Source organism: Lycium barbarum, chromosome 6 (genome assembly GCF_019175385.1).
Source record: "Lycium barbarum isolate Lr01 chromosome 6, ASM1917538v2, whole genome shotgun sequence".
Taxonomy (NCBI): Eukaryota; Viridiplantae; Streptophyta; class Magnoliopsida; order Solanales; family Solanaceae; genus Lycium; species Lycium barbarum.
Genome location: NC_083342.1, coordinates 638,388 through 661,091, shown reverse-complemented (window position 1 = coordinate 661,091; position 22,704 = coordinate 638,388). Strand labels below are relative to the sequence as shown.

The 22,704-nt window shown below is 35.6% G+C and overlaps 3 protein-coding genes and 1 pseudogene across 3 annotated transcripts; 2 read left to right on the top strand and 2 right to left on the bottom strand.

Moving 5' to 3' along the window:
* Positions 1 to 4,391: 4,391 nt before the first annotated feature.
* LOC132599431 (NDR1/HIN1-like protein 6) lies at positions 4,392 to 5,723 on the bottom strand. The gene has a single exon (XM_060312806.1). It carries the CDS (start codon positions 5,517 to 5,519, stop codon positions 4,725 to 4,727), a length of 795 nt encoding a protein of 264 aa, XP_060168789.1. The 5' UTR covers positions 5,520 to 5,723; the 3' UTR covers positions 4,392 to 4,724.
* Positions 5,724 to 8,146: 2,423 nt separating this feature from the next.
* On the top strand, positions 8,147 to 14,104 carry LOC132600360 (dynamin-related protein 4C-like; annotated as a pseudogene).
* On the top strand, positions 12,181 to 14,726 carry LOC132599965 (dynamin-related protein 4C). Its single transcript, XM_060313109.1, is given in 2 exon segments — positions 12,181 to 12,225; positions 13,971 to 14,726. Coding segments are annotated over 2 exon segments (801 nt in total).
* A 3,347-nt stretch (positions 14,727 to 18,073) lies between these two features.
* LOC132600361 (uncharacterized) lies at positions 18,074 to 22,704 on the bottom strand. The gene is made up of 6 exons (XM_060313449.1): positions 22,433 to 22,704; positions 20,956 to 21,026; positions 20,785 to 20,849; positions 19,688 to 20,173; positions 18,971 to 19,061; positions 18,074 to 18,524 (listed from the first exon to the last, which is right to left on the bottom strand). Exons 1-6 carry the CDS (start codon positions 22,572 to 22,574, stop codon positions 18,438 to 18,440), a joined length of 942 nt encoding a protein of 313 aa, XP_060169432.1. The 5' UTR covers positions 22,575 to 22,704; the 3' UTR covers positions 18,074 to 18,437.

Genomic DNA, 22,704 nt, shown 5'->3' with positions numbered 1-22,704 from the left:
CTATTTCCTAGTTCTGTATTACGAGGATTCATCGTGAATTGACAAGTTTTAATGTTGGTGGTTAGCGTAATGCAATTATCTTTTATTATTCAGGTTTGTGACGATCTGAACTTGTTTGGAATTGAAGCGTAATATTTACAAGTAGTCTCCGTGAGAAGGGTTAATTAGCAACTTTGACTACCGTGTGCTATCACATGTTAATAGCCTCTTCGGTCGAGTTTCTGTGAAGCCAAAAGTTCATACTCTTATAAATAAAAGAGTGCTTCATTTAAAGAGTTGAGGTTTTAGGCCAAAACTTTTAAGAAAAATGAGTGTTTTATGGAGTAGCAAAAGCTGCAAAAATAACTTACATTTGGAATCATGACACACAAATTAATGCTCTAATATTGACAAAACCGATTTTCATAATAATTAGCTAAACAGAAAAGACTACTCTCCAGAAGTACACTTCAGACAAAATATTTTCAAAATAAGTAGATTTTAAAAATTGGCCCAATTAACTATGAATTATACTCTGTGTAAATGGAAATCCTTATTTTAGAAATTTCTGAAGGCCTGTATTTATGATGTTACATCATACTTGCAAAGTATGAGTAACAAACCAAAACTAGATTATCTTAAAGCAATCTTCTTGGTAAAGTATTGAAAAGAATGTATGGATGGAAGGTATAGAAAGAAAAAGCAAAATAGGAAAGGAAGTATAGTAAAATGAGAAAGTGGCATTAGGTGTTTTTTGATTAATCTTATCTGTGAAGTGATGACTTTGTGTTATGATTAAGGTTTGGTGGATATTAATGAATAAAAAGCAAAATAGCCAATAATAGAGAAAGTTAAGTTATGTACTTTAGTGTTAGAATTTTTACACTATCAAGTCAGTTTTACAAGTTATAACAAATAACGTGTTTTATTTCAACTTTACAAACTTCATATTTTAAATTGATTTACTCATAAATATCATTTAAGCAACCTAGTAGCATAAAATTCTCTATGCTGACACTATATGTAACTTAAACTTTAAAAAAGTTTAAATATGGAAATTACAATACCATTCAATTATTCATGAATGATACGTATCAATTACCTTTGTTTTGGAAATTTTTTCGGCTATGTTACCGTTACATTTAACTCATTGGGTTAATTCATTGTTGGCGGACTAATAATAGGATTTAAAGCAAATGTGGCGTTTTATGTACTCATTACTAATAATGACAACTAATTAAAAGACATTCATATAATTATGTTACCAAGTTATCTATTGCTTTCTAATATCAGCCTTAAACTCTTGACCTAGTGGTGTAGCGAGGACTCCATCAACCTCTATTAACACGAGTGGCAGATAGTTGGCATCATCCAAGAAGGAGCTAAAAGTACACGCTTTGACACCTTGTAATATTATTATTTACGAATGAATTGAAAAAACTAACTGAAAAATTCAATTTCAATTTCGTGGAACCAATATTTTTGTTGCTTATGCTTAAGGCCGTCCCTTGCTGGCGGAGCCAGGAATTTGAGGAAGGGTGTGTAAATTTTGTTCTCACTTGTGTTAAGGGTGTGCAAAATTAAATATATACTAATAATCGCTAACATTTAACTTATGTACACCGCGTTATTTTCCGGCGAAGGGTGTGCACCTGACCACCCTTCGCCTAAGGTGGCTCCGTCCATGCCGTACTCCAGAGAACACTAAATGATTTTTTTTATTTTTTTTTTATTTTTGAAGAGATGGCGGCATTTTGGTAACTCCTTGAATCAATCTTTTATTGTGACATACTATGCTTCCTTCGCCATTGCTAATAGGTTGATGGATCTCGTGCTTGACATATATGTTGAGCAAATAAAAGGAAACAAGTATATATAGTTGTTAATGAATGTTTAACCAATAAAAAGAAATAATAATAAGAAAATGTTTAACCAATAATCCAAGCACCAAATTAGTTAATAATGTCAAACTCAACAATTTTTTTTCCTCAAGTTAGTTAGCATTAGATTAAAGACAGGTGAAGGATTGGGTAAAGATTAGTGTCCTTTTGACTTGGACAGATTGCTATGTGCTCAAGCTGATATATTTAGAGTTGCCTTACAGCTAATTAAGCTTTTTATGATAGTAACATTATTAAATAAATTTTCCAAGGCAATTACAACCTGTCAATTATCTCTTCATATTTCTATTTTTTTGGTTGCCACATGTTTGTATTTTTCTTCTTGTTGTTCTAAAAGTATGAGCGGAGCAATTTTTCTGAGAACATATTGGGCAAATGTCAAGTGCCTTATACACCTCCTAATGATTGTAGTTGGTATTGGAAGAAACTTCACAAGCTAAAGCTAAAGATGGTTGCCTAGTACAATAATGGCCACTATTGCCTAGTACCTACTCGGAAATACTCAGTGTCAAAGGGATATATGGAACTGATAGGGAATGGGCCAAGGGCAGTGCAGGCAGAACTAGTGTGGTCTAGACTGGCATTGCCAAAACACAGGTTCATCCTTTGGCTTGCTGACCAAGAGAGGTTGTTAACCAAAAGTGCGACTGCATGGAATGGGTTTACACTGTGACTCCATCTTCTGTGAATTATGTGATGATGATCAAGTGGAAGACGCAGAGCATATATTCTGCCAGTGCACCAGGACAGCCGAAGTATGGCGAACAGTACAAGACTGGATGGGGATTCAAATGCAACTATGCAAAGTCTCAACAACACTGATGGAGATAAAGAACAAGGACTGGAGCAAATTGAGAAAAGAGATAGTTGCTGCAGTGTATGGTGCGACCATATATCAGATATGGACAACAAGGAATCACAAAATTTTCAGGAAACAAATTGTACACAGTAGCTTGATAGTGCAACAGATACAATATGTCATTAGAGAAAGGCTAAAAATTTATAGGGAATCAAAAAAAGGTAGGAAGATTAGTCATTTCATCGATTTGCTATGTAACTTGTATTCGAGGCTCACTAAGGAGTGCTCTCTTAGGTGTAAATGATTGTTGGTTGGTATGGTAATAATTCACAATTGTTGCCAAAAAAAAAAAATAATAATAATAATGGAGATATATAAATCACAATGTTGTAACTTTAAATTAAATGATCTCTCAACTACTACCATGCCTCGTTGCAACTTCACAAATTTTATGGCAATCTATCAGAATCATAAAGATTTGGTGACCAATATTTGACGTTTAATGGCAACTAATCTAGTTTTGTAAATTTTTCTAAACAAGGTCAAAATTTAAATGAAGGCACAAAACGATCCTATTTATGTAAATTATCCAGCACGTGCCACAGTAGAGAGGTGCTAAAATTCATAAACAGCACCCACTGATTACTTTTTGGACTCTCGAGGTTTCAACTTTCACAAGTGGAACTCTATGATAGTATACTAGAGTTTCACTCGTAGAAGTTGAAACTCCACGACAGCAAATTTTCAATTACAGTGGTTGAAACGTCAATGTTTATGATTTTTTCCCCTGCTAAAATTGAAGTGGGCCTTGACAACGTGGGTCGTTCAGGCATAGCTTATTGGGTGGGGCTTTTGCTCTAGCATTAGCTAAGGCCAATGTGTACCTTTGAAACCCACATCCACGTGGATCATCAAAGACATGAGCCCACAAATGAGGCAATTTGCACAATTGGCCTTTTTCGGGGGTGGTCTTTAATTTTTGTCCCTCAAATTGGTGGTCTCTAATTTTGCCTATAACTCCTGGGTTCGGAGTTCAAACCACCGCTTAGTAAAAAATTAAATAAAAATCGCAAGGTAGAGTTTAAATTCGCACGATAGAGTTTGCCTGCAGAACTGCAAACTCTTCTTATAAGATAGAGTTTGACTGCAAACTCTACTTAAGGCAGAATATGCCTTCAGGAATAAGGCAATTTTTTTCTTTTACTCAGCTGAAATTTTGCAAACCTCTACCTTGCAATTTTTATTTTATTTTACTGAGCTGAGATTCGAACCCAGAATCTCGAGATATTAGGCAAATGACAAAAATTAAAGACCAGCAATTTGAGGGGCAAAAATTAATGACCAGTGCCTTTTGAAGGACAATCTCGGCAAAAAAAAAAGGCCAGAAATGTAAGAACTACTATAAGGATAGGATTAAGCTTTTCACAACTTGAGTTTTACTTCTATAGAGTGATATTGTAAGGGAAAATGTATTAACTAAACTAAATTGTTCATCTTTGCAGATTAAAAAAAGTATCGAATTATTTTGAATTCAAATAATGTGCCAGTGTAGTGACTTATTTCTGTCATTTAAATGGATATTATGTTGGATCTATTCAACGTCAATTGTTGTCGTATATAATTCATTCTTATTGTATACAATTTTTTTAATTTATTGATTCTAAATACACGTGCAATACACGTACCACAAAACTAGTAAAACAAAGAAGTATAAAAAAACAAAATTGACATACTATTATATATTTCTACTCCCTCTGCTTCTTTACAATTCTTGATTAACAATAACCTAAAAATTCTGTATTATGTTTGTGTGCAAGCAGTTTACAAACAATCCCAGAAAAATATATTGAAAAAAAAACGATTACACTTGACCTTAAAAAAAAAAAAAAAATCAAAGTAAAAATAGTAAATTCCCAAACCAAATTGACTTGAAACCAAAAAAATAAAATGGTAAATACTCCCCAATCCTTAACTAGATGTCTCGAATTCGAGCACTGAGAGTGGAGTCGAGCGTGTATAGAAAAACCAAAAAAATGAAGTTGTAACTAGAAAGTCCACCTCAAAATCTTGATTCTCAAATCAACCTTACATTTAGCAGTTGCAATTGAAGCCACAGTTGGATTTTTCCCTTTAGGTAGTGGTCCATTAATACCATCACATGTTACTCTAATTCGAACTTTGTTACTTTTCAATTTGTCCATTTTCACAACAACTTTTGTATCCAACAAAATCCTCATAGGCAATCCACTTTTTGTCTTCGCATCTGATTTCAATGTTGAAACTGAGTCCACATCAAGAACTTGTGACACAATTGATAAAGTTGAATGTATAATTGTAACATTATTTGGTGTACTAATGAATCCTGGAAAAACGCCATTTGCTAGACCAATGTGGTCAGTTGATTCCACTGTTAAAACAACTGGATCATATGTGTATATAAGTTTCTTGTTTTTGTTCTTGGTGGACAGAGTTACGTTGAATTTAGTGGTGAGTCTCGTAGTGTCATCAAGGGATGTGGTGAGATTGAACTGTGAGATTTTAAGAGAGGAAATCGAAAATGAAGGGAGTTGAGGATGATAAAGGAAGTAAAAAATTGCACCAGCAATAGCTGCAAGGACAAGAATAGAGAAAATGATGAGAATAGTCCAACAACAACATTGACAAAAGCATCTACGACAGTTGCAACGGCGGTTGCGGTTGTGTCGACGGTTTGGTCGGTAAGGGATGCGGTTCGGGTTGTACGTTTGTTTTTTAGGGGTGAACGTTTGGTTTTTCGCAGTGGGGTTCGTGGTGGGGGTGGTGGGGTTTGTAGTGGTGGTGCCATTAGGCTTGGTTGCCATTTTGGTATAAAGTTTAAAAATGTAGGCAAAAAATAGTAGGAACTGAACTAGAATAATTTCGAAATATTCAGAACTGAACCGGACTAATTTTGTAACGTTGATTTCATGAAGGAAAAAGGAGAGAACAAATAGATGAAGAAGAATATTTTTTCAAAGAGCTTTTAACAAGCTAAATTGGAAGTTGGTGTAGAAATGAACAAGGAAAAGTGAAGTGTCAATGTCTTAGTTCTTGGGTGTTTTTCTTATATTTTATTTCAATGTTCATTTGGTGAGAGACGTGAACTCCATAACCATGAAGAGGAAATAAAGATACATAGACACCTTGCCAAGAAGAGAGAATCTCCTGGCTGGAGTATATTTGAATTTGAACTTTATTTAATGTAACATGCACTACCAAAAAAAAAAAAAAAAAACCGTGGGATTTCGGAACGAAATCTCATATTTTTTACGGCAATTCAACAGACGTTTTTAAATACCTTTATCAAAAAATTATTTTTACTCGTTAGTCCGTTTTAATAAGAATGACACTTTATATATTCGGAAGCAGTTTAAACTTGAACTTCTCATTTCAAATTATACCTTAAATGACATGTTTTTATAGTCATAAAAAATCTCATGATTTAAAAATCAGATGTATTGAAAGTCTTTATTTTTAAGTGTCGTGCTCATCAAATCATGCAACATAAACTGAAACGAAGAAAATATTGTATGTATAGGTCAAATATTACTTTTTTATATATGCATCTTAATGAACATCTTGAATACTCTTAGTGAAATTTCTAATTTAGCCTTGTTAATACTCGTTATGGGGTATTGTCTCCTTTTGAAATTCGACTCTTGTCATTATCTTCTTCATTATGGCACCAAACAAAGTCACCAAGTTCTGTAAATTCATATTAACAATAAGTTCTGTAAGACTTTTGTATATTAACAATAAGTTCTGTAAGACAAATTAAGTAGTTTATGCAAATTGTTATGATCGTTGCTACAAATTTCGATTATCTATTAAAACATTTTTTTTTACTGAAAATACGTGAAGTATATATATTTTGCTCTTTTACGATTTACAGCAATATTGATTTTGTTTTTGTTTTAGGTGGTTTGCAGATCATGAAGAGGTGCAACTCACGTTTCATGAGATCTAAGTTTGAGGTTGACATGTTGGAGTAATAAAATAACAAAGTAGCCTTCAATAAGGAGCCTTTTATCCTCAAAATGCAAGTTAGAATCGATTATAGGAATAATTGCTAATAAAATAAAAAATCACTAATTATATTATTCAATCATCAATAAAATTTTGGTCTCTCGATTGTTGGTAGGAAGCGGTCAGGCAAAGTTATCGTCTGACAATGTAGCGTAAGCGATGGATAACACTTGTCATATAAAGAAGGCGACTATAATGAAAGATGACGGTGACATGGATAACTCTTATTTTGGTTTTTGTGATATATGACCATCCTCTTAATATTATTCCCCTAAGAAAATACAAATTCCAAGGCGCAAATAGGTAATTTGACTAAATTTTCCTTAATTAATATGTATTGGGGATTTGAACACTTAACACTTAATAAGGACAATTTTGGAAGAATAAGGCTAATTGTTTATTGATTTGGTAAGTGGACACTCTTTTTGAACAAAAAAGAAAAGGGTAGTTGACACTATTTTTGATCCGGAGGGAGTATTAATTAAATGAGATGTTTAAGGAGAGATAAAGGGAAGTTTATTCATGTATCCGTATGATTAAGGTTATTAATTTTTTTCTTATGGGACGTGCAAAAAGCTTAAAAGACAGATAGTATGGACAAGAGATAGAAATGAGCTACAGTAAGTATGGCTTGGGAAAAGCAAACAACATTCTAGGCGAAGAGATTTGTACGCTCACTTTTACCTGTCACGTTTCACTTTTCGAGAGTCAATTTCACTAATCTTCGGAGTTAAATTCAATTAGGTTAATTTAATATTTAAAATTAAAAGTTAGATGTTGAGAACTAATATACTCCTTCGTTTCACTTTTACTTGTGCACTTTGGAGTTTTCACGCTATTTAAGAAATAATAAATGAAGTGCATAATTTACTAATGTACCCATATTAATTGGTACATATTTTTATTGGATTTCAAAAATGATTTGAAGTGTGTAATTAATACTATGGGTAAAACAGGAAAAAATAAATTATTTTATCTTGATATGCTAGAAGTGGCAAGTAAAAGTGAAAATTTATTTTTGGAATACTGGACAAATAAAAGTGAACGGAGGAAGTATGTTGCAATTCTTTTTATATTAATAGATTGGTCAAAGTCTATGTACTTTGACTCTCGAGAAGTCAGTGGCGCAGCCACATGTAGTTGAGGGGCGACACCCCTTTGTCGGAAAATTATACTGTGTAGCTAGATAAATTTTTTATTTTTATGCATATATATTACATATTGAGCCTCTTGACTTCTTCGTGAATTTATTTCTTTATATTTTGACACCCCTCAATGAAAATTCTGACTCCGTCACTACGAGAAGCAAAGCATGACAAGCAAAAGTGAACGGAGGGAGTATTTCTCTAGATATGGTGTTCACATCATCTGTAGAAGAAGTTTCAAGATGCATTAATTGTCTTCGTTGGAATAAGAAGTCAAAGCATGTTACAGTCAAATTGTCTTGAAAAATTAACACACAGTTCCTGAAAAGATGAGATTAATCTTTTGGGAGATACAACACCATTAAGTCTACTTAAGTGTCCAAGTGCTATGATTTTACACCATTCATGCAAAAGAAGTTCAAGTGTATCAGATTGTATTGAAAATGTAACAGGCATGGTTAGTCATAAAGATCAGTATTTTGGAGGTAACATAAACATTTAATTCTACTTAAGTATCTGTCTTGCTTTGCTTTTACACCCTTCTGCTGAAGAAGTTCAACTGTGCTTCTGATGCATTAAATGTGGAATTTCCTTGCAAATGGTCGTTATTGCGCTTCTGATTAAATAGTTAAATACACATAATTGCAATCCTATATGAAAACATCAGCAGCATTGAGAGAATAAACTCTTAAAGGTGCAAAGAAAAAGAGAAGAAAATGAAAAAAATATATATTTCTATTCTGAGAATAATTTCCACTATTTGAAAGATATAGAACAACATGCTCAGTGTATTCCCACAAGTGGGATCTGGGAACTATTTGAATGATATGATTTAAGAAAAATAAAAAGAGAGTTTATAAATTAAGAAATAATGGCTACTGATATTAGTTCCCAATAGATTTTTTTTTTTTTTAAATTTATACCACTAGACAGAGTGTCTAGTAGCCTTTTATTAAAAATAAAAAATCCTCAATAGGTATAAGTACAGGCAAGGGGGATAAGTACAAGCAAGGGGAGGCCTTAACTTACCAATCCTAATGAGTAAGTTCCCAATAGATGTTACTCTTGATCTTGAGATTCTTTCTTTCCGTTAAATTTGCTACAAAAAAAATTCTCTCATACAAGTTTTATTTACTTTTAAGTTCCTCATCCAATATTACAGGGGTAAAATTGAACTAAGACTAACACTCCTCCGGATTAAAAAGAGTGTCTAATTAGCCTTTATTTTTTAGCTAAAGTGTTCATTTATGAAATCAAAAAAGAATTAACCTTATTTTTTCAGATTTGTCCTTATTGATTGTTTAGTGACCAAATCCCAATAACTATTTATTAAGGGGCATTTTAGTCAAATTAGGAGTTAGTATGGTCTTAAGAGGTGTGCAAATGACTAAGTGGACATTCTTTTCGAACCGGAGGGAATAGTTAGCAGTTGACTGATGAATGTATCTTTAAGTGGTTTATATATAATTAATGCACATAAATTATCAAACATGTATAAATAGAGATATAATGAATCATATTGTCATCAATCCTAGTAGACTCTACAAAACACTCCTTGCTGCAGTACCACAAAACATTGTTTGCCATACTGTAGTCACCATGATATTCCAGCAAATGGTGAACGGATCTTCTTCTAGTGAATATCCACTACAAGTTGTTGATCCAGAACATGTTGCAGTAATAGAACCAAAAGCTTCTGCTGTTCATGCACCCATTGTTTCATCCTTGAATGATAGAATTCGACCACTACTCGACTGTGTGGACAAGCTTAGGCACCTCAACATCATGCAAGAAGGTATCCAGCTGCCTACCATTGTGGTGGTCGGCGATCAGTCTTTTGGGAAGTCCAGTGTGGTTGAATCACTTGCCGGAATTAGCCTTCCTAGAGGGGATGGCATTTGCACTAGAGTGCCTCTTGTCATGAGGCTCCAAAATCACAGTAAGACAGATGTTTCCTTAGTGTACAATGAAAAAACTGTTAAAACAGATGAAGCTAATGTTGCTGAGGCCATTGCTCTTGCAACTAATGAGATTGCTGGGAATGGTAAGGGAATATCCAACATTCCTTTAACACTCATAGTGAAAAAGAATGGCGTTCCGGACCTGACTATGGTGGATTTGCCTGGAATAACCAGAGTTGCAGTTCCTGGACAACCTGAAGATATCTTTGAACAAATTTCAGGTATTATTATGGAATATATAACACCTGAGGAAAGCATAATTTTGAATGTTATATCAGCTACTGTTGATTTCCCTACTTGTGAGTCCATTCGGATGTTCAGGAAGGTGGATAAAACAGGTGAAAGGACTCTAGCGGTTGTGACAAAGGTAGATAAAACTCCTGAAGGGCTGCTAGAGAAAGTTACTGCAAATGATGTGAATATAGGACTTGGTTATGTTTGTGTTAGGAATAGAACTGGGAATGAGTCTTATGAAGAAGCCCGTAGTGTGGAGGCAAGGCTTTTTGAGACTCATCCACTTTTATCCAAGATCGACAAGTCCATGGTTAGTGTTCCTGTTCTGGCAAATAAGTTGGTGCAAATTCAAGCAAACATCATTTCCAAATGCTTGCCGGATATTGTGAGAAAGATCAACGGCAAACTTGCTGTCAATGTTGCTGCTCTCAATGAGTTGCCGCAGCATATGAGTTCTGGTGCTGAAGCTTTGGCTACGTTCATGCGTATTATGAGTTCGGCTAAGGAGTCTTTAAAGAAAATTTTTCTCAGAGGAGAGCTTGATGAGTACCCGGTGGATCATGAAATGCACTGCACTGCTAGATTGGCTGAGATGCTCAACCAATTCTCTGCGAAACTGCATTCCAAGTACCTTGAAAAAAAGGAAAACTTCTTGATGGATGAGATCATGTCTTTGAAGGAAGCAAAGGGGATTGGATTGCCAAATTTCCTCCCTCGTGCTGTTTTCCTTAATGTTTTTACAGCAAAAGGTCAGTGGGATTTCTGCAACTCCTGAGGAGTTTATCGAGAAATTGTGGATCTACATAGAGAGAGTTGTCATCAAAGTTTTGATGCATCATTCCTCTACCTATCCGCTGCTTCAGTATTCCATTGGGAGGGCAGTGCAAAATATGATTGCGAAGAGGAAGGTTGAGTCGATGGATTGGGTCCGTGAAATCATTGGGATGGAAAGGCTGACCGACTACACTTGTAATCCCGATTATGTAGCTACTTGTGGTAGGCTCATGGCTCAACAACCAACATTTATGGAGATTATGAATGATTACAGTAACAGAAGGCCCTCGAATATGAACATTGAAGGAGTTGGAAATATTGATATTGGGCATTTGAGGAAGCATATAGATGTTGTGCAGCAAGCTTTTGAATTGAAGATGAGGATGACTGCATACTGGAAAATCGTGTTGATGAGATTGGTTGATTATATGGCCCTCTATATTATGTTCAGTCTTCAAAAGATGGTTAGCCTTGAGGTCGAGGAGGATATTGTCAAGGGTCTGATGGCATCCCATGGTGGCGGCTTTGAGAGAATGCTAGAGGAATCACCTGCGGTTGCAGAGAAACGCCTTAAGCTCAGTAAGAGTGTGAAGTTGCTCAAGGAGTCGAAAGAGGTGGTTTCGAAAATCATGGACAGGATTGCTCTTCATGTTGATGATGAAAAAGCTTAAGCAAGTGTTTGATGCTCTTTTGGACAGCATGTATTTTTGTCCTTAAACCCCTAGTTATCTTTACTCATCTCCTTTATCTATCTAGTACTCTTTATTTAAATTGCAGTATGCCTGTCCTCTTCTAGCATCTTATCTACCTGGTAGTTGGTACTATGTTATAATTCTGCAGATGATTAGTATTGATGTTTAAAATGAATGTCTTCCTGTTAGTGAATTTGATTTTGCTTTCATTTCTTATTCTCTGATGTCTAATTCTGCTATGAGTTCATTTGCATATCACTTTCTTTGTCTGTGGTTTTTGGTTTGAAACTATTACACCAATAATCTGAGTCTGTTTTTGGCGTGTTTTACTTTTACTCCAAAAGCAGTATTCAGCTTCAAAAACTGGAGCAATCCAATTTTCATGTTTGTTGGATGTTGCTTTTATGATAAGATCTCTATACCATGTGAGCATGAAGGCGATTTTTCCTATCAGATATGGGTAAAGACTCTTTAAGTTTTGACATGACTTTGTCTTGGGCTCTTTTCCCGTAGGTAATTATAGGACAAGCCATTTCTGATGGCCACACCAAAAACATATGTACTTAATAATGTAGTGAATAATGTTGTTGATTTGTTGTATCACCTTATAAGAGATTTCCATATTTACGAGAAAAAATATACAAATTGGAAATGGATAGTATTTTCATGTACTCTGTGTTGGTAGTTGCTGGTAAAGTATGTATGGTCCCATAAGTTATGCATCAACCGCTGGAATCTTGGCCTGTCCTTAGAATTCTGGTCGACTCTGCAACGGCACTGTGCCAACACATGTACGGTATGTAACAGTAGTATCCCCGCCAATTTGTGTGCACCTCTACTATTCCACTACGTAAGAAGACATGCTTTGACTTAGTCCTATGATCTGCTAATTCATCTCTTTTAGGGTCAGCGAAAAAGGTGATCTATGAGGGAAGAAGGTACATACTACCTTCCATAGTTGAGAAAAACAATTTTTACTCCGTGTATTTAGCAAAGACGGACCTTCAATAGCTGCTACTCTTCACTTGCCTTGATTTACCTGTGTCCAATGTCGTAAGACATGGATACCCCTATACTCTATTTCATAAGAATCGTTAGAAACATATATCGTGTACATACCAGTATCCAATAATCCTATGCTACTCCAATCAAAATAGTCTATAAGTAAATTGTTTCTTCTTTTCCTCTGTGTAAGTAAACTGATCTGATCTTTGTATGACACATAGATGCTTCTCAGCTAACGCCCCTCCTAATACCTGAAAGTTTTCCAGCTTAGGACTTATTTTTAAATGAATAGGGAACTTTCCAAGAACAAATGATTGATTATAAATCACCTTTAGCACTCTTTCTGGCCTCCCATGCAAAGGGTGTTCTTGCAATATCCTTTCCTCTGCGTCCTTATTCTTGTCATTTGTCAATAATGAGAACAACCAAAAGTTTGAGTATACATCCTTTGAAGAATCTTGAGGTAGATCTAGACATGGATTCCACTATGATGAGTTTGCAAGATTACTTAATCCCTGGGGCTTTGGTTCAATGCAAGGGACGCAACTCGTGATTGTAAGTTTGATGAACATCACGAGTTTGAATTCTGTCAAAATCTGGTATTTAAGTGGAGACGGACAGAGGGGTGGGCTCATTATCCGTCGAGTTTCAGATCGTGTGTCATTGACCTTCACAGACTTCTTGCCTTTTCGGTTTTAAAAAAAGGGACTAAGAACTTAAAAGTTATGTTTATGAAAACTACTCACGGAATCTGAAGTAGAGAATTTCTGCTTGTTTAGTAGTTCATATTGATTTTTTGAACTTGATTGACTTGTTTATTCAATTGCAGGTTTTAAAATTTTGTCTGTCCATACAAATGTTTTTTGCTTATTGTTATTCTTTCTTGCTTTATATATGTACTTCCTCAGATCCAAAATATTAGTCACTTTTAGCAAATTAGATTTGTTTCAAAATATTTGATGTTAATTAAGCCAGACATTATCTCAGGAAAGGAATAAAACCCTTACACTGTCAATATATAAAGGAAAATCCATCCTCTTATATGATTTTTCATCTTTGACAACACTGTTGTAAATCTCTTGGACTGTGATAATTTCTCATCACTTAACAAAGTGAAATTACTTATAGCATGGATTTTGCTTTGTGCCTCTTAAATTGAGTGTAGTTAAATCCTATCCTATGTTGCTCGGACTCCAAAAATGTTGTCGCATCCGTGTTGGATCCTCCAAAAATAATGCATTTTTGGGGGATCCGACACGCACCCAGCGATATTTTTGAAGAGTCGGAGCAACATAGGTTAAATCCACACAAAGTCCAAATATGTTGTTGCAGACAGAAAAATAAACTATTTTAGCTGTTGTTTTTCACATATTTTATCGCTTCTACATACCAGAATTATATTGGTGAAAGAATTTGTTCAACCTTATGATTTGTAGGATGTTGGGAAGTCCGGTGTGCTTGAATCACTTACTGGAATCAGTCTTCCTGGAGGGCACGGCGTCTGCACTAGAGTGCCTCTAATCATGAGGCTTGAAAATCACATTGAGACAGAGGTTCACTTGGAGTACAATGGAAAATCAGTTCCAACCGATGAAGTTCATGTCTCAGAGGCTATTATTTGTGCAACTAATGAGATAGCTGGGCATGGTAAGGGAATATCCGACATACCTATAACACTCATAGTGAAAAAGAATGGCGTTCCCGACTTGACTATGGTGGATTTGCCTGGAATAACTAGAGTTTCAGTTCCTGGACAACCTGAAGATATCTTTTAACAAATTTCAGGCATGATTATGAAATATATAACACCTGACGAAAGCATAAGTTTGAATGTTCTATCAGCCACTGTTGATTTCCCTACTTGTGAGTCCATTGGTATGTCCCGGAAGGTGGACAAAACGGAGAAAAGGGCTCTAGTGATTGTCAAAAATGTTGATAAAGCTCCGGAAGGGCTGCTTGAGAAAGTGACTGCAAATGACATGGATGTTGGACTTGGCTATGTTTGTATTAGGAATAGAACTTGGAATGAGTCTTATGAAGAAGCCCTTAGTGAGGCGGCAAGTCTTTTTGAGACTCATCCACTTTTGTCCAAGATCGACAGGTCCATGGTTAGTGTTCCTGTTCTGGCAAATAAGTTGGTGCAAATTCAAGCAAACATCATTTCCAAATGCTTGCCAGATATCGTGCTCTAAATGAGTTACCACATCATTCGGGTTCTGTAGCTGAAGCTTTGGCTACATTCATGAGTATTCGTAAATTGGCCAATGAGCCTCTAAAGAAAATTTACGGCCAATGAGTCTAAAGAAAATTTTTCTTAGAGGGGAGTTTGATGAGTACACTGGAGATTTTGAAATGCAATGCGCTACTGAATGGTCAGAGTTGCTTGATCTTGAACTCAAACAATACTCTGCTGAGCTACATTCAAAGTACCCTGATAAAAAGGAAGACAATTTGTTTGATGAACTCGTGTTTTTAAAGGAAGCACAGGGTATTGGATTGCCCTTATCCAAAAAGAAGATTGGATTATCAAATTTCCCTTGTGCTGCTTTCCTTGATGTTTTGCAGAAAAAGGTCCGAGGGATTTCTGAAATTACGGAGGAGTTTGTGGGAAAATTGTGGAACTATATAAAGGGAGTTGTCATCAAAGTTTTGATGCATCATTCCTGCAGTTACCCAGAAATAGAGTATTTCACTAGGAAGGCAGTGCAAAATTTGATTGCCAAAGGAAGGATGAATCGGTTGCTTGGGTTCAAGAAATCATTGTGACGGATAGGCTGAATGACCTCACTAGTAATCCCGAGTATGTAGCTACTTGTAACAGGCTCATGGCTCAACAAAAGAAATTTATGAAGTTTGTGAAATATCATAAAGGGAGTTTGAATATAAACCTCAACGGATTTGGAGTATCAATATTTTGCTATTGAGGCAGCAGCCTACAGTTGTTGTGCAGCAAGCTTTCGAATTGAAGATGACTATGGCTGCATACTGGAAAACCATGTTCAGTCCTCAAAAATCGGGTAACCATGAGTTCCAGGTTGAGATGGCTAATGAACAAATGGCATCATTGCATATGAGGTTCATTGCATGCTGGCAAATTGCTTCCAGTCTTGGAAAGATCGTTAACAACGAGTTTGAAGATGAGATTCTTGGTGATCTAATAGCAGCCCATGGTGGTGGCTCTGACAGTTCCCTGCAGGAATCCTTGGTTGCCAAGAAACGCTTTAGGCTCAATGAGAGTTTGAAGTTGCTTGAGGAGTCGAAAGAGGCGGTGGCGAAGATTATGAACAGTCTTGCTCATCATGTCAGTCTGGAAGAGGCTTAACTAGTATTTGATGATTTGCGCTGCATGTCTTTCGTCTCCTTTATCTATATACCTAGTACTCTTTATTGAATTTTCATTATGCCTGTCCTCTTCTAGCATCTTATCTACCTGGTACTTTTTTTTTTAATTTCTGCAGATGATTAGTAGAAAGTAAGAAAATGAATGTCTTCCTGTTAATGATTTTGATTCTGTGTTTCTTTTCTCTTATGATGCTCTTATAGGTTCCATTCTGTTTTACGCTTCCATTCGTGTATCACTTTTATTTGTTGTGTTTTATGGTTTGAAATCATTACAACAAGAAGGGCTATGTTTTGATATTTGCTGCCTTCCCTGCTTGATGGCTGATGATTGCTAGTGAACTATTTGCAATCTTTATTTCTACTGACTGATGAAATCTTCAAGTACTGAAAATTTCAGTCATCCAAATTCCGAATTACTATTTCTCCTTCAGTTAAGGGATATGTAGAGGATTCTATTTACCTATATCTTTGAGCACTCAGCATAACATTTACTTTATGTGACAGTTGGATTTCTGAATGTTCCAAGATTTACTATTAAATAGTGTTGAACTTCTGTTGAGTGGTCAGTATTTAGCTTCAAAGAATTGTTGTAGATGCAGTTTTCATTTGTATTATCACTTGACTAGCTAAACCATTCTTTTGTGACGAGACATATATATCTTGTCAGCAGGAAGTTTCTACTTGTTGTACTGTTTGTGTTAACGGTGATATCTGGGCCAACTTCCCCCCACCTCAACTACTCCAGCAGATGCATGCTACCTCCCATATTTAAGAACGACTTTTACTTGATGTATTTTAGGTAGGAGGGACCTTCAATATGTTTGCTATTTTCTTCAATTGCTGATGCACCTGTATCATACGTCGTAATGAAAACAGCCAAATGTTGAGTATTGCAAGATCATTTGGTCTCAAGGGATTTGGTTCGATGAAAAGGATACAACAAATTGTGAGTTAAGCGCACGTTACAAGCTCGAACCTTTATTACTTATTGAAGCCTGGTATTTAAGTGGAAGCGGAGTATAGGGACTGGTTCACACTTCCCTGAATTCCTAACTTGTCACCACAATTGAGGCTGGACCAACTAACTCACGAGAGATTTCTCGATTATCAAAAAAAAAAAAAAAAAAAAGAGAAGATGAGTCTGAGGCTGGTGAAGCACCAAGGTAAATACAGAAACTGCACCTAACTCTTCATGCAGCTTGTGTGTATGTCACCCTATATTTGAGTTACCAAATTGAGTGCATATTGTTGCGTCTCCTGTAGCTACCAATCCATGTTAAAGGCGCAGCTCCTAAAACTAGGTGCAAGCCGGATGATTTAACACAATTATCTAAACACATGACAGCTTATTTATAAGTTCGGTTTCAACACCGAAGTACTTTTTAGCACTTGATGCTTATAAGCTTACTTTTAATAAACTCACCAAGCATGCTCTAAGACCTGCGACCTAAGGTCCTAGGCTCCACTCTTTTATTTTCATGTTATATTTATGTTGGTACAAAGGCACTAATACGTTACACCGAATCTGTCCCTTGTTTAACAGAAGAGAAAAACATGAAAGTGACATTCTAAGTTGGCAGATCAACATTGTGTACTCCTTTACGTTAGGTTGATTCTTAACGCACATTGCAAGACAACAAGCTACTGACTTACTTTCCTATTAATAATATTAATAATAATAGTATTTGGATCAGCCATATCCACCTCAAGTTACCTATTGGGAATGCTTGCTATCTTTCACCGACTTACCAAAATTTAGGCAAATAGTAGAAAGAATTAACCTATGGGGAGTACTTGGTTGATTCTTGTCTTGTTGGTATAATTATTTGGTACCAGAAATTCACTAGTTCGACAAATCCGAATTTACGCCGATGATGAACCACTAAAGGGGAAAGTATTGCTCCTTACAGGGATTTTTTTGTTCCCAAAGCTCGAACCCAAGACCTAGGTACCTGTTACCTCTCACCAGTACAAGTACTGGATAACTCTGTCCAAGGCTTAGGCAGATAATTAGATTTGAACCTTGATCTCTAAGGTATATACACACTTTACTGAACTGCATGATGAGATGTTTCAACCTTGATCTCTAAGGTATATACACACTTCATTGAACTGCATGATAAGATGTTTCAGGAAAAAATAGGATTTCTAGTATTTTTTTCAGTAAGCCAAAAGGAAAATCAAAGATTGAAGAGCATTTCCTCCACAAGGCGAAAGAAGACAAGATGTGCATTATGAAGCATGAGCTTTTCTTCACCACAATATCCAAGAAAGAAAGAAAACAATAAAATTAGACTGATTATGTCACCCAAAAGAGTACATTATACACCAGATAAGTAAAAAACGACAACAGAAAGCGATGCCATGAAAATCCGGTTGGCTGAGTATTAGTTCTTTTATTCCCGGAAAGATATGGCGTTTCTGGCGATCAGAAACGTCCCTGCTGATGATCTAGCCCCTTTATCAAAACAGAGGTCCAAATTGAAAAATCTGAAGTCAGGATATTGGAATGTCTTTCATTTCGTACAGAGCTTCGCCGATGTTCTCTCCACGCTCCTACCTCACGCTCCGTATTTTGGAGCCTTCCAAAGCTTGAATGCCACTTCATGCAGAAATCTATCTGTTGGAATCACAAGGTTTGCGCCATACTGGTCGAAAGACCAGACAAAATATTAGGATCTTAAATATCCATGTTATCAGACAATAACTCTTGTGACAACGGTAAATTTCGAAGATGTTTTATGTAATAGCAACACAGATTAGAGATCAAGCGCAAAATTAAGGATACTAAGTGTGATTGAAAAAATCAGAACAGAATTGACAATGGACACTCAAAATATTGGAAGATGATGCAAGTTCTGCACATTGAAAAAGACACGCACAAAGGTTCTTGTATTTCTGCCGGCTGTCTACACGACTTAATAATATTAGGAGAAATATGAAGTGTTAATGATGCTTAGTGTATTTGAAAGCACCATGACTGTATAAGAGCATGAAGCATTCTTTGAGAAAGTAGACTCATTATGGCTCAATAGGACCAGGCAAAACCCCAAAAAGTATGTATAAAGCTTACGCTCTTCTTAATCATGAATACCTCTTTGAAATCCTTGTATGAATATGCTTCTGCCATATCCTTTCGAGTCACAGCATTCTGCCACTGGGCCACTAACATGGGGCAATGCTGCCTGTTAAAGAACACATCAATCACCATTATGTGTGGATGATATAGGAGAAAATGACAAAAATAGTCCATTATATTTAAGGTTAGGTTCAAAATAGTCCCTTAAGTATGCACTTAACAATTTTGGTCCTTTGAGTTCGCCGAAAGTTAACACTTATAGTCTCCATCAAATATGTATCAATTTATGCTAGTTAGATTTGACGGAAATAGTGGGAAATTTTTTAACCATAAGTACCAATAAAGTCCTATCAAAACCTGATATGCAACCCAAAAAACTGCACTGGACACTAAAAAGATAGAAAAAATAATAGAAATTACACCTCAAAAAGTTGCACCAGACCCTACAAATAAGTCAAAAATAGCACAAACTACAAAAATTGTACTCGTAAAATGAGTTCCCACTAATTTTTTTTCTTTTTCATAGTTTCCATCAAAGCTATCAGATAGAGTTGGTAAATATTTAACAAAGACTAAAACTGTTAACTTCTGGCAAATTTAAAGGACCGAAACTGCTAAATACATATTAAGGGACTGTTGTGAACCTACCTCAAACATAAGGAACCATTTTTTTCATTTTTTCCGCCATTATGCATGGATGATATAGAATGAAAGCGGAAAAATTGCACTTACCTGACATTCAGTCGTGGTATTCCTTCTTTAATTGTATAACTTTGACGAGGGAAAATAAAAGAAAGTTTAGAGTTATTCTCATGTCTAGTGTCAACAATAGGAAATGTGGAATCATCAGCCTCACGAACAGCACCATAGCTCAATATAACTGACATGTGCAACCTAGAACCTACTTCCGTTCCAGGATGTGCCATTTGCACCAAAGTACCAACCAACCGATTGACATGATCCAAGTCTTTGAGGCAATTTGTCGTTTGACCGGCTCCAACATGAAGAATAACTAAATCAAATTGGCTCGACTCCAAGGTCTTCCCTTCTTGAAAACCCAGCAACTTGAACACTTCGCAGGCTAAGGTGGATGAATCAACCTGGTTATTAATGCTACTAATTACCTCATTCAACTCTAAGACGATGAAGCCAAGCTTATCGCAAAAACTCTTCAGTCTTAAATTTTCAGTGATGACAGCAGCTTTCATCCCCATAAACCTGAACGAGAATTTGTTGAAAAACGCAAACAATGTAAATAATGTGAGAAAATGACAAAAATGATCCCTTATGTTTGAGGATTAGTTCAAAATAGTCCCTTAAGTACGTACTTAACGGCTTTGGACCTTTAAGTTTGCCAAAAGTTCAAACCCTTGTAGTCTCCATAAAATATTTGCTAAATTCTATATTTAGATTTGACGGGAACGATGGAAAAAAAAGATTTAACCATAAACACCAAAAAGGTACCATCAAATCCCAAAATATGCAAAACAAAAAAACTACACTAGATACTAAAAGGATTTTTAAAAAATAGCAGAATTTACACCTCAAAACGGTGCACCGGACTCTAGAAATAAATTTAAAATAACAGAAACTACAAAAATTATACCTCTAACTATGAGTTCCCGCTATTTCCTTTTTCTTCATAGTTCCCATTAACTCTAATGGACAAAGATCGATAAATATTTGACGGAGACTAAACTTTTGGCAAAGTTAAAGGACCAAAACTGTTAATTGCATACTTAAGGGACTATTTTGAACCTACCCTCAAACACAAGGGATCAATTTTGTCATATCGACGGAAGTCCAATGTGTAAACAGAAGTATCCTACCTCTCTGATATGGTTGGTACTACATGCTTTTCCGTAGATTGAGTTTCTGAAGATTCTTCCTCATTCTTAAGAACAGAAAGGAAAGATTTTTAGCACAACATGTGTTAATTAAGCTTAAGAAATACACGTACCTATTTAGTAATTTCTATAAACAGAGTAATTGCATCTCACCAGGGCAAGATAAGCTTCATTTGCATCCACTAGCTCAGCAAATTCTCTGACTATTCTTGCATCCTCAGTTTCTGCAATCTAATGCCCATGTAAATTCCAATGACAGATAAGAGGTACAAAAAAGTAATTAGACTCTCAACATGAACTGTACAGTAATAACAATCTTTGTACTGTCCATGACAAATACTTTCTTTAATATAGCAAAGAAGTCATGATGTTTTCTATGAATAAAAATACTCATCCACCCCTAACATTAACCACCCGTCGGCATAGCATAACAAGAAAAATCATAGGTGCCAGGCTATAGAGTTGAATTTGGGGATGGAGAACTCTTCAATTTTAATTGGTTAAGATGCATCCTCCACGTCATCAACGATATTGAACATATTCAGGAATGAAGTACAGTACAAATGAAGAACATTACAAGGCCTTTCCTTAGCAAGTCTCGGAAATGTTCTACCAGTTTGATATGATACACATAAAAGTTTTGAATTATAGAGATGATTGTCTTTCGGTGGTTTTGATTCAATCATTACCAACCAAGCAGACAAATCTAACAATCACTAGAACAAGATCAATCTGAATAACAAATCTATATTCGTGCAATCAAAGATAGTATATATTCAATCAAACTGGGTCCACTAGATGAATGCCCTGCATCTATTCCATACCATTCGGTCCATTTCATTCCAATACTAATCAATTTGCCTTTAGACACAAATTAGGGGGTTCTAATCTATAGGTTCTCTATATCTCTCTAACTAGACTAAGAGCCCATTTGGCTTAGCTTATAAGTTGTTGAAAACAGCTTAGAGCCTGTTTGGATGGGCTTATGCCTAATAAGTTGGGGGTAGTCTAACATATTTTTTTTTGGCTTATAAGTTGTTTTCAGCTTATAAGCTGCTTTAGATAAGCTAAGTCAAATAGGCCCAATTATTTTTTTGAGCTTACTTTAAGCACAAAATCACTTTAAGCTGGCCAGTCAAACACTCAAAAAAGCTGAAAACAGCTTATAAGCAACTTATAAGCCAATCCAAATGGGCTCTTAGTGTCTGGCTGGCCAGCTTATACGCCATTTTGTGCTTAAAATAAGCCCAAAAAATAAGTTGGGGTAGACCAACTTTTTTTTTTCAGCTTATAAGATGTTTTTTTTAAGCTAAGTCAAACGGGCCCTAAAGGACTTCTCAGAAACACCAGTACAATGTACCTGTAACAACAAAAATTCAATCTCAACTAGTTGGCAGTGCTTATATGGATCCTTTGAACACAATATTCCGTGTTATTAAGATATGCATGTATTCATTATCAAAAAACAAAATCTTGAATATGCAAATAGATTAAAGACTATTCAAAAGCATGCCATTTCTACAAACTCCAAGGTTAAAGTTGAAAAAAACCATAAACCCATATAAAATTTATCAAAAAGAAATGATTTTGAGATTTAAAAAAAAAAGGAAAAAAGAAATTAGAAAAAGACCTGAAGGGGGAGAGTGGGGAAGAGACAAGAAGCAACAGCAAGCTCGAGAAGCAAAAGAATGGAGATGGGTATGAGACGGGTTAATGGATCGGGCCAACCCGTCACCGTATAACAGTAGTGCTCTACTAGGCTTATCTGCCATTATCAATCAAATGTATTTTGGAATGAAATTGAGAATGAAGAAATAAGAGACTGTTTATAGTGATTAAAGTTTGTTCTTTTGTTTGCTTTTAGTTTATTTTAGTAGCACTAGTACTTGTATTTTGTGTTTG